Consider the following 16847-nt stretch of genomic DNA (forward strand, 5'->3'; position numbering starts at 1 on the left):
AGCTGAATGTTTGCAGGGGCGGAGGGGTGGGGGTGAAAAAAGGTTTTTCGCGGTTTGCGGCCAAAATAGTTGTTTTAGAGAAAAAAGTTCAATAAGAAAGTTGTAAATAATAAAAAAATCTATAACTTTTGTACTCATACTTTTTTCACATAACCTCAAAATTTTCGAGTAAAACGCGAAAATCCACTTTTTTCGTTTTTTATTTTTCATTTCACGAAAAAAAAAAGCGTATCACTGTGAAAATTTGAGTAGCACAAATGAGTAGCATTTTTTTGCGATAAGTTAATTAGTTCCTGAGAAATTCGCGTTTTTCGGAAAAAAGCATTTTTTTCAAGTTAGTCAAGAAGGTTTTTTTTTGGCCTAGACAACTTTTACACCGCTCGTTTTTTTTATCGAGATGCAAAGTACCCAAATTGACGACACGGATAATGTTTTTGCTGAGCAACTTGATCTTCAAGAAGGATCCGATAAAAATGTACAAGACGAAGGAGAAGAAGAAGAAGAACAATAACAACAACAAGATCAACAACCAGGGCCGCAAAGTAAAAGAGCGAGAATTAATTAAATCAAGATAATTTTTTATCTCATTATCTTGTGTATAATGTATGGTTACCTGCATCTTTGTTATATTAACATTTTACTTGTTCAATTTGCCACTATAAAACCTTGATAATTAATTCAAAGCATCCTAAATATTTTATAATAAAAATTTTTCAACTGTATTTTAGTTCAAAACCGTTTAATTACATAATATGAAACAAATCACGAAAAAAAGTACAATTTTTCAGTTTTCTGCATTTTAAACGATTTTTTTTGCTCAAAGTATTATATTTTCATTTTTTCATCTTAAAGCTGATGTAATTACGAAAAAAATGAGCGGTGTGAAAGTTGTCTAGGCCAAAAAAAGCAAGACAGAAATACATTATGTTCAAAGAAGGCCCCAAACTGTTGTGAATACTAAGGAAATACCTCTGTCCGCTAAGAAGACATCTGAATAAAATGGGGCTGTACAACGGATACCTCAGCTGCAGATTATGCAACGAAGGGACAGAAACAGCTCTACACATCTTATGCGAATGTGAGGCACTGAATCACAGGAGGCAGGTAATATATGCACGTACGAAATTACGTCCAGAACGATATGACGAACATCCAACACGGAACCTGTACAAATTAGTATAGAGAACGAGACTGATGGAATGGGTGTCATGAGAAGATGGGAGCAGTGTTTTCTGGAGACTTGGAGTGAATGGACAAGTCAGACAGCTCCCAAGGTACGAAAAAAAAAAGAAAATACCTCCCTACAGTATTGTGGTAATCCTTTAATTTCTCAGTCCATTGCAAAAACAAGCAAGTGCTTGAAAATAGGTGGCCATTTCTCTGTTCAGATGTTTTTTGATTATTCTGATGAAGGAACAAAGAGTGGAGACATTCCTATCGATCACGTAGATCTGGTGAAACATTGACCTTTCCGAAAGAGTCTTGGAGAATGAAAAAATATGATCTTCTACAAGATCGTGGAAAAATATGGAAATTTTGTATGTTTCCAATCCCTTCTCAATCTCTTATTGTTTTAGTGGGAACGCAGAACAACCTGAAGTCTTGTATTTCGAAGGGGAATAGAGAGTTTCAACAATTTCTTTGATATTATGACATCGTTAAGTTTCTTGTTTGCCAAGTTGCCAAGCATAAATAAATATTGTGATATTTGTATATGTTCCGTTGAGCGTTTTATTTTTGTTTTGAATCTGTGTGTCGAGCCGGACAAAACAATAAATCTTTCAATCCAAATCGATTCGTTCTCTAGATCGTCCATCTGGCTTTCATTAGCGAAAAACGCGTTTCCATATGTCCCTTTCCACTGTTTCTTCTGTAGTGTTTGTTACTTTAAGGTGTTCGATTTTTATTTTTAAATCCTAAGCCTGCTCCAAATTATTTTTAGCTGATTAGAATATATAAATGGGATAGAGCGAGAGCATGCTGAAACCTTTGTTTATGTCGTAGACATAGGTAGACCGGGTTATTTTAAAACTAGTGAACTTAGTCTTTCAAGATGGTCCACAAGGCGATAATAAATATTGTTCGGTACGAGTATCAATAGCCGCGCTTATATAATGATACATTTTCAAGTGCGTCGTATTGTTTCTTGACGCCATATCACAAAAGTCAGGATTAGATAATATTCATTTGCACCATTCCAATAAACCACATTCGTGATACCTGTTTGTATTCCATTATCATCACCTGTCAGAGAAGTGAGTACAGTTTCATTTTTTTTACTTCTAAAAATATTCGATTTTTTGGCAAATCGCATGTTTTCGCTTGATGGAAATTATTCTTCCGTGCTGAACAGTTGGAAAGTTGACTTCGTTTTTTTTTTCGGAAATCAGATGACAACTTCTTGTTTGTTTTGATAACCATATACAAGATTTGGAATATCTTCAATAATTTCGATGACTGAAGTAACATCCGGTTTCCACCAACAACAAAGTGACTCAAGAGACGGTTTGTGTGTGACTTCCATAAACTTTTCACGCAAATTGATTGAAATATGACGATGGAATCCATGCGAGAACGGTGCCTGATTTCTTCAAGATTCAACAAAACAATTTACTTGTGATATACTGTTTGGAACCTTTGGTGTAGTAATGAATATTACTGGAGTTTTTTCCCAACACCAAATCTTTTTTTTTTCGTGTCGAGGTGTAAAAAATAACGATTTGGTGTTGAAAAAACTCCAGTAACAAAACAATTCATTGTTATTCCTCTTTTATAAGACTACACAGATAAGTCCGCGATAGCATGTGTCTATCTTTTAAGGATAACTTACAACATTCATTTTATTTTTTTAAAGAAACTGTCATATGTATTTATACGAGCTTTCACTCGCGGCTTCGCTCGCATTTATGCCATTAAATAAGTGTCAGTACAATAGAAATGAATCAATATGAGAACTATATTTGAATGCTTGGCTGGGAATATCAATTCTTTCGAATTATTACATACGATGTAGTTTCGAAAATTCAAAATATGCTTTACTGAATTGGAACAACACATGTTGAAATATAGATTCACTGTAACAAAAATAAATAATTTTCTATTTTTTTATCTTACATAAGAAATATTTTTTTTTATAAAAAGTATCCTATGTTACTTCTAATAATAAGGGAGCCCAAGCGGGGATTTAGGGATTTACTAAAGCGCGGCAGATTAATATCCAGTACCCGATTAAGCCCCATATATAAGGCCGCCTGTGAGGAATAAAGTATCAGATTAGTAAAAAAAAATGATCATCAGAAATTCTCGAGCGCGTCAGATTAAGGTAGAGTGAGTTAATTACCTACTAAAAAGTATATATTTCAGTAATCTGACAATTTGAGAGTGACATAAAGAAAGTGGAGGGCAGCAAAGTTGTAAAAAAATAACGTAATTTCGACATTCTCGAGCGTAGCTAATTTTTTTTTAATTTGAAGGAAATAATTCAATGATAACGAAAAATATATAATCTGACGATTTCCGCAAGCCGAAATAACAAAAATTCATCGATAATCGATGTCAAGTCAAGTGACACATCATTTTGATTGGCGTTCAATTCTGCCTCCAATGATACCCTGACGTTTCATTTTTTGATAAGCAGTTTCCGAAAATAACGTTCTGAACTTACACATGTAATTAGAATTTGCCTGTTCTGAGATGCATTATGGTATTGACTTCTGACAGGAAAAATAGTCATAAGAGTAGGTGGCGCCGTTCCAACCCTTGAATAACAGGAATAAATGTATTACGCGAATAAATGTATAAAATTGGATTTGCGAAATAGACATTTCAAACATAAAATCTACTTACGACTATCTTATAAACCATTCGAAATGTCCATTGTGCTCTAAAGAGTAATAAAGTCTGTTTTCGAACTCCTTTCTAACATTACGGAAAACTTCAGTAGGAATTGACTTCAATGTCAGAAGAGTGTGTTTTATAAACAACGGATTTGAGATACCCCAAAAAAAGAAATCTAAGGGTTGTAAATCCGGTCATCTCAGAGGTCATTCAACTACTCCCCTTCTGCTAATCCATCTATCCGGAAATCTCTCGTTTAACTACTGTCGGACGGGAAGAAAATAAAGAGGTAGAGAGCACCGTCCTGCTGAAAACAGATCCTCCTGCAAAAGTTCATTACTTTCTGCATCCATTTGAGTTTCTAGCTCGTGAGTTATAAGAGAAACGATATTTTCTTCAATCATTTCAAGGTACAGATGGCCAGTCAAGTTTTTTTCCAGAAATAATGGACCAAAAATAGCATTTCCAAAAATACCACCCCAAAAATTAATTTTATGGGTATTAAAAACGGAAGACTCATCGCTGAAACAGATGTTCAACAGAAGATTAGGGATGATACTGGATACTCGTGGAGCTCTTGAAGAATCTGCATTTCATAAGGATGAAATGTATGCATTTTCAATGCTTTTTTTACAGTTTCGCGTGACATTCCCGTCTGTTCTGATTTTGGAGCTCTTGGTCTCTGCAGTAAATGTTCCCAAAACTTCAATTATAGCTGCTTCATTCAGTACTATGGGGTTACTTTTCCTTTTATTTGTGACTGAACTGGTTTCATAAAACTTATTCACCAAATCAAGCACATACCGGTGACTTACATTACAATTTGGATGTCTTTCGTTAAAAAGACATGCCGCCCTTCGTGCGCACTTTCCAACTTCTCCATAAATTATAAATCATTTTGATTCTATCTCGAAGAATGGTAACCATTTTTACACTTTTATACACTTATTAAAGTATCTAATCACTAAACAGCCCAACAAGTAGGTACAACTGTATGTACATCGATCAAATTTGCGAACCAGTTTTTTGCCTGAAAACAGAAACTTTTTACAGCAGACCTAGAAAAAAAGGACGGCTATCTCTACATTTTCTGCGATGAGAACTGAAAATTCAGCGTTTACTTAACACAACTTTACTACAATATACGGTTTGCTATTATAATACTTTTTGATGTAAATTAATTGGAGCCGCATTTCATCAGTTCGGACTTCCATTGGGATTTGGAATTTCCAGGGATTTGAAATCCCTGCAAGATTCAATAAAATTAAACAAATCAGCTTAAAACATTGAAGCTAATGGCTGATGTTACCCCTAATAAAGGGTTGGAACGATATCACCCAATATTCTTACCAGTTCTAGTCAAACCATGCATCTCAGTATAGGCGTACAGTTTGTCAAGAATAGGAAAAAGTTTCAAAATCTTAATTTAAGACCACCTTAGCTGTGCGCAGTAGATAGGAGTGCCCAGCCCAGTCAGATGAATTTGTCTGTTGTGAAGTGAGCATCGCGGGTTAACCAAGTGTACAGTCCGAGCAAAAATAAAGCATAAAGGGGACAATTTGAGTATAATAATTTAAGCAGGATGGAGTTTAAATCAAACCTGTATTGTAAAGTGCTGACAAGTCAAACGAGGGAAGTGATAGTCAATGTAATTTTTTTATGCAACGAGAAGCGGCAGAAAATAAATCTATAAAGGACTTTAAAAAAGTTCAAGACAGAGCTGATATGGCAACTGGCGTAAGTTTAAGCAGTTTAGAAAAAATTTCGAAGGAAATAAAATCGATTGAGAATGGAGAAGCCGCTGCTTTTTTGACACCAAATATAATAAGAAAGGAAGCCGCAGATGAAACCTACTTAGATGGTTTTGATAAAGGATTGCTTCGAAGATTTATTATTAATTTTATTTTCACCGTCGTGTGCGCTGGTCAGCCCCGATACATTTGGGAGGGCGCGCCAGCATTATCAACCAATGACCACTCCCCACACCGTGGGGTAGATCATTGGGTACGAGAATCATGTGCCCTGAGCAAACGCAGTGAGCCAAGAATGACAGCCTTCTGCATCTGTGCCGCTAAGATTTCTGCCTTAGTGCGGTAAGCCGGTATGATTTTGAGATTCGAGAGTAGAGAGGACATCATTCCACCAAGGACTCCAATAATCAGAACAACCATCTTGACAGAGTGATCTGGATAGAGTCTGCGGAGTTCGAGGAGAAAATCTCGATATTTTATCCGTTTTTCCTCCTCTTTTCTGACGATATTCGTCTCGCCAGAAGCTGAAAACTCCACGACAAATATCGTTTTGCTCTGGTGATCGAGAAGGACTACATCACGCTTATTAGCTTGTATGAGCCTGAGGGTAGGGAACGAATAGTTCCATTAAATTTGGCACTTCTCGTTTCCCACAACGGATTCAATATCCCCCGGAGCGTAGGGCAACACCGGTGTCTCGTCAATACCGTAAGAGTGCCGTAGATGGTAATGTAGCACTCTTAAGGCCGCGTTATGTCGATGGATATAGGCCGAGACCGCATTATTATTATTATAAAAATTTCGAGAAGAAAAGCAGTTTATTCAGGATACTGTACATCTACACTAAGCAGAGACAACTTTAATCGCAAATATGTGCATCTTTGTTCCTCCGAATGCTTTATGACTCTTCGTTATGCACAGGACTCAAAAATTTCACCCTTTTTCCTATTCTTGACAAACTGTACTGATAATTACTTCTCTTGGTTTAGAACCCTATTTTTCGGAAAATGCTCATCAAAAAATAATAAGTCAGGGTACCATTGGAAGCAGAATTGAACGCCAATCAAATGATGTGCCACTTGACCCCCTTCACATTTAAAATTCTAAGGGTAACATCTTCCCCTCCTAGGGGGTTGAACCACGAAGTCTACGAGTAGGAAGAAAGATATTAGGGGGTGACGTTTTCAAATTGACACCCTGTATAAACCTTCCTCTTGAATCACTGTATCTATTTTAAAAAAACCACATTAAAATCCGTTACGTAGTTTCAAAGATCTAAGCATACATACGGACAGACAGCGGGAAACGACTTTCTTTTACACTATGCAGTGATGTTTTTTCACAATCAATTAATTGAATGTGATCTCAAACAACTATTTACACACATCGGAAAAGTCTAGGGATATTTTTAAAAATGGCAATATTTTTTTTTAGATCGCTTTAGGAAAAAAAAGTTGACGGGTGATTATTAAACGAATGTAACTTACAACAAAATTTATTGAATGGTCAAAAATACTGAGTGCGCATATAAGCAAAACTAAAAAAAAAATATGGCTCTTCTTTGGCACCCCGAAAAAAAATCATAATACAAAAAAAATTGGAATCAGTACAAAGTATGGCCTCCACGCTGGTTTATTACGGCCCTACATCTATCTTGCATCGACAAAATGAGATTGTCAATGTCTTGTTGAGGTACATTTGCCTATTTAGCGATTAAAAGCTCTCTCAATTGAAACGTAGTGTGAATGTTCCCCATATGCGGAGTAATTCTTCGTTGAAGCATGTCCCACACATGCTCGATGGGATTCAGGTCCGGTGATTGTGCTGGCCATGGCAATACATCAACTCCTTCGTTGGTGAGCCAGTCAGTCACTAGACGCGCGACATGTGGACGAGCATTATCGTGCATTGGGTGGAAGTTTTCACCAACAGCACCAGCAAACGGATGGATGATAGGTAGAAGAATGGTGTCGAGGTACTGTCGAGCTGTGAGGGAGCGATTTGGAAAAACGAGATCGGTTCTGCCGCCGATCATGATTCCGCCCCATAGCATTACTGTACTACCTCTGTATGTGTGGACTTCCTGGACGTGTCTCAAACGTTCATTATTTCCAGGTCGTCTCCACAGTCTTACTCGACGAGAATCTGGATGAAATCCAAATCTGGATTCGTCTGTAAACAAAACTGTGGCCCAATCATTTGCATCCCAGTTTTGATGTTCTTGACACCACTCTAATCTTCTACCGCGATTGCCTCTCGACAAAGGTGGACATCTAGGTGGCCTTCTGTTGTGGAGATCTGCTTCATGCAGTCGATTTCAGACAGTATCACGACCAATGGTTACCTGGTGCGTCTGCTGCAACACGTTAACCAACTCCGGTGCTGTGATTGTCGGTTGTCTTCTTGCGGTTAAGACCAAAAATCGGTCTTGAACTGCAGTTGTAGCGCGTCCTCGCCCTGGATGTTATTCGGCTGGACTGCCAGTTTCACGGAAACGCCGCCACAATCGACTGATAACACTTTGGGAGACCCCCAAACGAAGAGCTACATCATTTTGTCGCATGCCACCTTGAAGAAGCCCTACAGCTCTATTCATCTCAGCCAATGGTAAGTGATGGCGTTCCATGTTAAAGCACAATATTTCCAGTTTAATTGCTGAGCAAGAACTGCATAGAATGTACAAACTCGACACTTTCAGATTATTCATTTTAGCCGAAAACCTACAGTTTGTAAAAAACTTGATAAAAGATTAGTTACCGTTTTTGCAGGCTTTGTTCAACCCATAGAAATCTACAGGGTGGTCGAGTGTACCAATTTAATCGAAATTAAACGACTTCATGCATTTATTTTTATGATATTTATGATGTTATAAAAATATCCCTAGACTTTTCCGATGTGTGTAGTTGACAGTATGCGCTTGAAACAACAGCGGCCGATTATTCATTCACCGAGATTAAAAAGCTACATGTGTGCGGCTAGTTTTACCCGATGAAACCAGTAATTTCAAATGCGATTAGTTATCACAAAACCCTACTTTGAAAAATAATCCAGATCGATATCAAATCCACTTCATCTTCAACATTGACGTCCGCATATTGTGTCTTATAAGGACGTCACTTTCTTTTCGCGAATCATTTTATAGCCAATGCGACGGATAAGATAAGAACTATTTGGCCCATACAGTTCGAAAGCCATTGACAGAAACTTCTGTGTCGATGTATTTTCTTTCTGCATTAACCGGCACGTGAGTTACCGATATTTTTAGATTCACAATCTGAGCGAGTCCTAGATAGTGTTGAAGTGAAATCGATTTGGATACATCAATAAGAAGATGAATAATCCCTTAAAAGGTAGTCCTGTGTCTCCGGGATTGGCAGGAAAAGAGGTATTTTCTTTGTTTTTCCATTAGTTCGTTATATTTGAAGAAATGTAGTCGAGTTTTCAAAATTTCGAGGTAAATCTGTTTTTCCGTTAATCAGCTGTCGCCCCATTATGAACGACAACTCTTAGAAGTTGAGAAACTTGTGCGAGCTAAGGACTAACGAGGTCTCACCTTTTAACGTGTGATTCCTAACACGGAACAATTCAACAACAATTTAAAATTATATATTTTTCAAAACGCATTTCCATTTCAACGCCGTTGTGAAAGTGCCGGTGCAAGAAATTAAAGAAATTTATCAACTCAATGAAAATGAGCTCTGATACCTGCGACATAAAGTATGTTGGTCAAACTGAGTACGATATAAAATTTCGTTGTGAAAAACCCATTTCAGATATTCGGTTCAGTAGACTATTTGAGGAATATTTGAAATTGTTGAGACTAATACATGACAACATTCAATGTTGTAGTATGAATTTTCATAGTTGTATATATACGGTACCAAAAAAAGGAACACTCGCAATTTTAGGTCGCATATTTTTTTTTATTAAACGACCAAATGTTTTTTTGGCTGTCATCGGCATCGATTACATTGGTCATTAGCCTTATGTCCTGGGTAGGTAGGTAGGTCTTAAGTGAGTGGGTCTATTCGACCCTCCTCCGCAACCCACAAGGGTTTATTGTGGCTCACGCCTATTCACACTCGGACAAATAAACCCAGCTTCTTAACGAAGCCGATTAGTTTGTATAGTGAGTGGTTTTTCAGGTCAGATGGTGAGGGTACGGATCTGCCGAACACTAAGAACCTGATTCGGTCCCCAGCGGGGCAGGCACAAAGTATATGCTGTTTCATCATTTTCCAGACATAGGTGACACACACTGTCTTCCGACAGTCTGAGTCTCTGCATTTGATGATTCAAATGGCAGTGACCTGTAAGAAGGCCTGCTAGACATCGTAGTTCATCCCTACTGTAGTCCAACAACTGTTTGGTATCAAGCTTAGAAGGGTGAATAAATGCCTTGGAGTGAAACAATCCTGGAAGATTCTGCCAGAAGTCCGTAAATCTTATTTCCATCCAGGTGTTCAGTGTTTGTTTGGCAAAGCCGCTTGCATCACCCTCCTTTGCAAGAGAGTCAGCAGCTTCATTGCCATCCAGGCAAATATGGCCAGAAATCCAGACCAGAGACAATTTGTTAAGTCTTCCTATCGAGGAGAGTTCTTTTTGGGGGTTTGCTACCAATTTAGACGTTGCTCCGAGCCAAGAGCTTCCAACGCCGCTTGATTGTCCGAGAATATTTTTATTGACTTGTGTGTGAGATTGGATTTATCCAATTTATCCAAAAAACAATGTGCAGCCACAGTCCGTCGCGTATTTCTGATATGTACCGCTCTTGGTGGAATCAAATGTGCCAAGTCCCTTGAACACTTCCCGTGAAAGTATCTATAGAAGAAAGGCAAATCTCCAACCTTTCTTCAATGTTCCAGACTGTCAAGGCTGTAAGTGATGTTTGCGTCTCCAATCGAATGGCTCTTTCTGTATGGAATCCGGCAGCTTCAGAGTATATTTGTGGGCGAAGCTCCATACATGAGAACAATACTCCAAAAGAGGTCTGATCTGAGCTTTATAAAGCATCAAAAGTTGCTGAGGTGTATACAGTTTTCTAGTTCCAGAACAGTGTTCCAAGCTTTTGAGAAGCAGCCTTTGCAATTCCAACGACATGATTGTGTGTGTGTCAATAAAAAGAGGGGTGGAGACAATATGGCTCCCTGGGGAACACCAGCGTTGATGGTGAAAATATTCGAAAGATATCCATCGACGGCCATTTATAGGGAACGTTTCTTCCAGGAAGCCATACACAAAAAATGATCCGTCAAGCCATAGCATTGAAGTTTGGCCAGCAAACCTTCATGCCCACACACGGTCAAAGGTCTTAAAAATATTATTTCGCAAAAATTTAGCATGTTTCCAGATCACTCCCAATCATTCCAGATTGTTCCGGGATATTCTGGAATGTTGTGGAATTCTTTTGAATACTCTTGACTATCCTGGACCGTTCTAGAATTGTCTGAAAGACCAAAATTCCAGCCTTCAAATCATGAAAACCATGCTTTTCAGCTAAAAACGAGATGTACACAAACGCTTCATTTCCGAACATTCCACTACATTTTAGAATGTTCTATAATGTTCTGGAAAATTGTGGAAAGCTCTCGAATGTTCTGAAACTAAAACTGTCTAGAAGGCAAAACTTTTGGCACTTATATCTTTAAGAACGGTAAAAAGGGAAACCTCCTACATAAACAAGCTGATGTGACATTATATTGAATATTGAATGCAGGCATATAAATATGCCTGCATTCGTGTCAGGTCGCTAGTATTTGATATAATAATAATCATGGCCAACAGATATGGAATAGAATTTGATAGTATTGAAATAACAATATAATGGATAATTTTTTTTCTGGTATCTTTTTGGCACTACTGTTTTTGACAGATCACGCGTGAATCGTGTCTTGTGTCATTGTCAAACTTGTTCAGTTTGGTCTATAATTTAACCATGAATCGACTTGCGAATGAACAACGCTTGCAAATTATTAAATATCATTATCAAACTTCATGCTCGGTGAAGAAAATGCATCGTGCTCTCTTCCAATTTATGGGCAGTTTCGTCGGCCTACTGAGGGAGCTACTCGGAAGCTTGTGACTAAATTTCTAACCCCGTTTACATTATTGGACATCAAACCACCAACACGCATACATAGAGTGAGGACCGAAGAAAATATTGCGGCTGTATCCGCCAGTGTTCGTGATGACCGTGAAATGTCGATTCGCCGCCGATCGCAGCAACTGGGCCACTGGTACTCCACTACGTGGAAAATTTTGCGAAAGGATTTGGGTGTGAAACCTTATACGATACACCTGGTGCACCTCCCACAACGTCTAACATTCGGTGAATGGGCGCTAGCAAAGTTGGAGGAAGATCCACATTTTTATCGAGAAATTGTGTTCAGCGACGATGGTCATTTCTGGTTAAATGGATACGTTAACAAGCAATATTGCCGCATCTAGAGTGAAGACTAGCCACAAGCATTACAAGAGCTACCCGAAAAAGTCACTGTTTGGTGTGGATTATGGGTCAGTGGCATCGTCGGGCCGTTCTCCTTCAAAGACGACAATGGCCGGAACGTTACTGTGAATGGCGAGCGCTACCGTGTGATGATTGACATGTGGTTTCAACAAGACGGTGCCACATGGCGCACGGCACGCGAAACAATGGCCCAATTGAGAGCCGCCTTCGGTGAACAGTTCATCTCACGTTTGGGGACTGTCAATTGGACGCCTAGATCGTGTGATTTAACGCCTTTGGATTATTTCTTGTGGGGTCATGTTAAGGCTCATGTCTAGAGGGATAAACCAGCAACAACTGACGCTCTGTAAGCCAATATTGAAGCATTTATACGTGAAATACCGGTCGATATGTTAGAGAGAGTGTGCCAAAATTGGACCTTGCGCATGGGCCATCTAAAGCGGAGCCGCGGACAACATTTGCATGAAATCATCTTCAAACATTAAATTATATTGATCGTTCTATCGATTCCAATAAAGATTTCATCAATTTTTTTTAAAAATTGTGTTGTTTTGAAAATCAAATCCTTCACCTTTTTAAAAATTACCCATTACTTCATATGAAAATATTTTAACTGAGGATACACTACAAAACACACTTTTGTGTATTTTCCACTATATTTCTTTATTGTTGACCGGTTTCGGCTATTATACCATTTTCAAAACTAACTGATTACATTTAAATCCGAGTAATTTATACCTATATTATTCTAGCATAAATGATTTGATATACCTGATATATCTGATATACCTGATATCCGGTACCTGCGTTTCATATACCTGTAAAATCCATGAACATAACAAAGCTTTCAATATAATGTAGGTTTTGGGATCTGGACTATAGGTTCAGGAGACGACTATTGTTTAATTCAAGTTGTTCGTTGAGGACAATAGAATTGGGATCTTTCTTTGACCTGTTTATTTCCATAGATTCCAACAGATTCATCATTTTCCCTTTTTCGCATGTATGTAGGATCTTTAAATTATCTTTATCTATTTTATGTTTCGAATTTTGAAGATGTTCGTACATTAATGATTTTTTATCCGAAATGACATGTTCGTGGTACCTTGTATCAAAATTTCTCCCAGTTTGGCCTGTATATATGGCAGGGCATTCACCACATTCTATTCGATATATACCAGATCTCTTTCCTTTCTCTAATTTAGGTTTGGCATTAAATAATATGTTTCCTAAATTTCCGTTGGATGTGTAGGATGTTTGTAAATTGAATTTTGAGAGATAATTTTTAATATTCTCGGAGATTCTACCAGCATAATTGATACTAACATATTTGTGTTCTGGTCTTGTGGAAATTGAGTATAGTTCTTTCATTATTGATTTTTGTTGATATTTCATTATTATGTTGTTAACTAGAGTGGTAGGTATTTTGTAGGTATTAAAAACATATTAGATAGACATAATACTAACCCATATGTCAACAGTGAACTCTGTGAACTGTTCAACACGTGTTTAAAACAAAACTATTTTAAATTTAATAATACATTTTATATACAGAACTCAGGCCTACCAATGGGATCACCGATAAGTCCGTTACTAGCTGATATATTCCTAAACAATTTAGAGACTAATCTAATTTTGAATAACTGTCTTTCCCATAAACATATTGTGTTCTGGTTTAGATATGTAGATGACATATTAGTAGGCTTCGATGGTTCAACTAGCTTAATATCTCATTACTTGAAATTCCTCAATAGTCTACACGATAAGATCAAATTCACCGTAGAGATAGAAGAGAACAATGAGATAAATTTTTTAGATCTGACAATATCCAAAAACAATGATAAACTCGACTTTAACAATTTCCGAAAAAACACATTCACAGATTGCACAATACCTTTTGACTCTTTTAACCCGATTTCACAGAAATTGTCTGCATTCAGGTCAATGATACATAGGGCTTTCACAATACCCCTTTCTGATCAAAACCTCCGAAGTGAAATTGCAATCATTAAACAAATAGCAGTTAATAACAAAATACCTACCACTCTAGTTAACAACATAATAATGAAATATCAACAAAAATCAATAATGAAAGAACTATACTCAATTTCCACAAGACCAGAACACAAATATGTTAGTATCAATTATGCTGGTAGAATCTCCGAGAATATTAAAAATTATCTCTCAAAATTCAATTTACAAACATCCTACACATCCAACGGAAATTTAGGAAACATATTATTTAATGCCAAACCTAAATTAGAGAAAGGAAAGAGATCTGGTATATATCGAATAGAATGTGGTGAATGCCCTGCCATATATACAGGCCAAACTGGGAGAAATTTTGATACAAGGTACCACGAACATGTCATTTCGGATAAAAAATCATTAATGTACGAACATCTTCAAAATTCGAAACATAAAATAGATAAAGATAATTTAAAGATCCTACATACATGCGAAAAAGGGAAAATGATGAATCTGTTGGAATCTATGGAAATAAACAGGTCAAAGAAAGATCCCAATTCTATTGTCCTCAACGAACAACTTGAATTAAACAATAGTCCTCTCCTGAACCTATAGTCCAGATCCCAAAACCTACATTATATTGAAAGCTTTGTTATGTTCATGGATTTTACAGGTATATGAAACGCAGGTACCGGATATCAGGTATATCAGATATATCAGGTATATCAAATCATTTATGCTAGAATAATATAGGTATAAATTACTCGGATTTAAATGTAATCAGTTAGTTTTGAAAATGGTATAATAGCCGAAACCGGTCAACAATAAAGAAATATAGTGGAAAATAGACAAAAGTGTGTTTTGTAGTGTATCCTCAGTGAACATGAATTTCCACAAAATAAACAAGTCGTCAATCGAAGAAGTAAAATATTTTAACGCACATATTTTTGTGTGCCTTTTAAAATTTTCAATACAATATCATAAATATGGTTTGACAATATAGATGAATGTATTACTATTATGTATAATTATGTATTCTCACAGTAATTCGACTGAATATTCAACCGCCAGTTTATTTTTATCTGGTGAGTTCGTCGAGGGGGGATTGTGAAGGTTACAGATTGTAATTCACAAACTTTTTGCAAGCTAGAATCAACATCAAATAAAAAGTTGTCATCTTACTAGTCAATCAAAATGAATCAGCAGACTTAACTCAATTTATTTTTCAGTTCTCAGTAATGGACATCGAAAAAACCGCCAACCATAACCTGAAATGCAGTATTTGTAAAAACTACCTGAACGTAGCCCCTGTCCTCGCTTCAGAAGACGGCAAAATCATAAAATGCGGCAGATGCCAACTCAAAGGACCGCATTTGAAGAACAGAAACTCCCTGTACGAATCCATCGGCGCCAAACTCAACTTTCCCTGTATGAACAAGGAATGCAGCAGCAGAATGTCCTGGAACGACGTCCAACGACACGAAAAGTCCTGCAAGCACAGGCAAATCAGCTGCCCGTTCTGGAACTGCAGAGAAAAAGACATCAGGTTTCCCATAAACAGCGACATCAGTCACTTCGAAACGAGTCATCCCGGTTCCATTCACTACGGCAGCGGAATCACCTTGAACCTCAAAGTCATAACGCACCTGCAGTCCTTCATGAAGCTCCTTGTAGTGAACGATGTCCCCTTTTTGGTGCTGATCCACTGCATCAAATTCGGGGAAGAAGTCTTGGTAGGAGTGTTCGGCTTCGACAGCAAAGCGTATGAGTACCACTTGAAAATCCACTCGGACCAGCACGACAGGAGACACGTTTTCTTCAAGGAGAGTACCATGCTGTACGATGAAGACCAGCACTGCTTATACTGTCTGCAGAACCTGTGCGTCCTTCAAAGTCACAGATACTCCAAGGTTCATCCAGAAAATAAAAAAGACATCTACAAGTTTTATTCGAATGTTACGACCCTAGCGACAAAGACTTTATTGCAGACGGAGAATTTGTTGTTCGATATCAGTATTTTTGAGAGCAAAGTGAATGGGGAACAAGAGGATTGATGTATGGGTATTATTTTGTGATTTCTAGTTGTTAATTTTATCTGTTAGTATCAAAAGTGGTTAACGAATAAAAAAATTATCATTCATATTCGAAGACTTGAAAACATTATAGCTTATTGTGTAGTCCCCAAGCGCCAACTATCACCAGTGTTATAGAACCTCATACTGGACTAGATGCTACACCTTCCAGATAATTCTGAAAATGAAGAACTAGCTTTGCAGACGATATAGTCATTCAAAGCGGCCAGCCTAAACAACATGGGTGAAAGGGTCAAGATGGAGAATCTGTATCTGTAGAGTATGGAGGGTGAGTATAGGCCCACAGCACTTAGGCCACATTGTACATCCTCCCAAGAAGTTGTCCTCCTAGGTCATCGTCCATCCTGTCCTTTCCAGGAAGGTGGACAGGTCACTGGGAGACATCTCCTTTATATCGTCAGGTGTAGGCCAAGACTCGCCGAACACACACACTCTTATTGACGATAACTCCGGGCACTCGCATAGGACATGCCTGACAGTCTCATCTTCCTGTTCACACATCCTGCATAGAGGTGTGTCCACTAGCCCCATATCATGGAGGTGTTTCCTTAGTTGACAGTTGCCAGTCAGGAATCCTACTGATAAGCGTAGATTTTTCCCGGTCATCGCCAGATATTTCTTCGGCGCCAGATTTCCAGGGTTGCCGAGGTTGATCCTGGCAAGACTGCATCCTTTGAATTCGTCCCATCTCTTTAGGGATTGAGCATGGGTGTGAAGTTTGGCTAGTTCCGC

The 16847-nt window shown here is 37.9% G+C and overlaps 2 protein-coding genes across 3 annotated transcripts in view; one reads left to right on the plus strand and one right to left on the minus strand.

Moving 5' to 3' along the window:
- LOC111504951 (valine--tRNA ligase) overlaps positions 1-16847 on the minus strand; it is a 73007-nt gene that overhangs the window by 46464 nt on the left and 9696 nt on the right. The gene's annotated exons all lie outside the window — the stretch shown is intronic.
- On the plus strand, positions 1979-16164 carry LOC111504959 (uncharacterized). 2 transcript variants are annotated; one of them, XM_023159688.2, is made up of 2 exons: positions 1979-2255; positions 15252-16164. In XM_023159688.2, the coding sequence occupies exon 2, from the start codon at positions 15261-15263 to the stop codon at positions 16074-16076; it is 816 nt and encodes a 271-aa protein (XP_023015456.2). In that variant the 5' UTR covers positions 1979-2255; positions 15252-15260; the 3' UTR covers positions 16077-16164. The 2 variants fall into 2 exon arrangements, with proteins under 2 accessions (XP_023015456.2, XP_023015455.2); XM_023159687.2 differs by lacking the exon at positions 1979-2255 and adding an exon at positions 8742-8973.

Source organism: Leptinotarsa decemlineata, unplaced genomic scaffold (genome assembly GCF_025532065.1).
Source record: "Leptinotarsa decemlineata unplaced genomic scaffold, Ldec_3_MD MMD2_tig00002082_RagTag_RagTag, whole genome shotgun sequence".
In the NCBI taxonomy this organism is placed as follows: domain Eukaryota; kingdom Metazoa; phylum Arthropoda; class Insecta; order Coleoptera; family Chrysomelidae; genus Leptinotarsa; species Leptinotarsa decemlineata.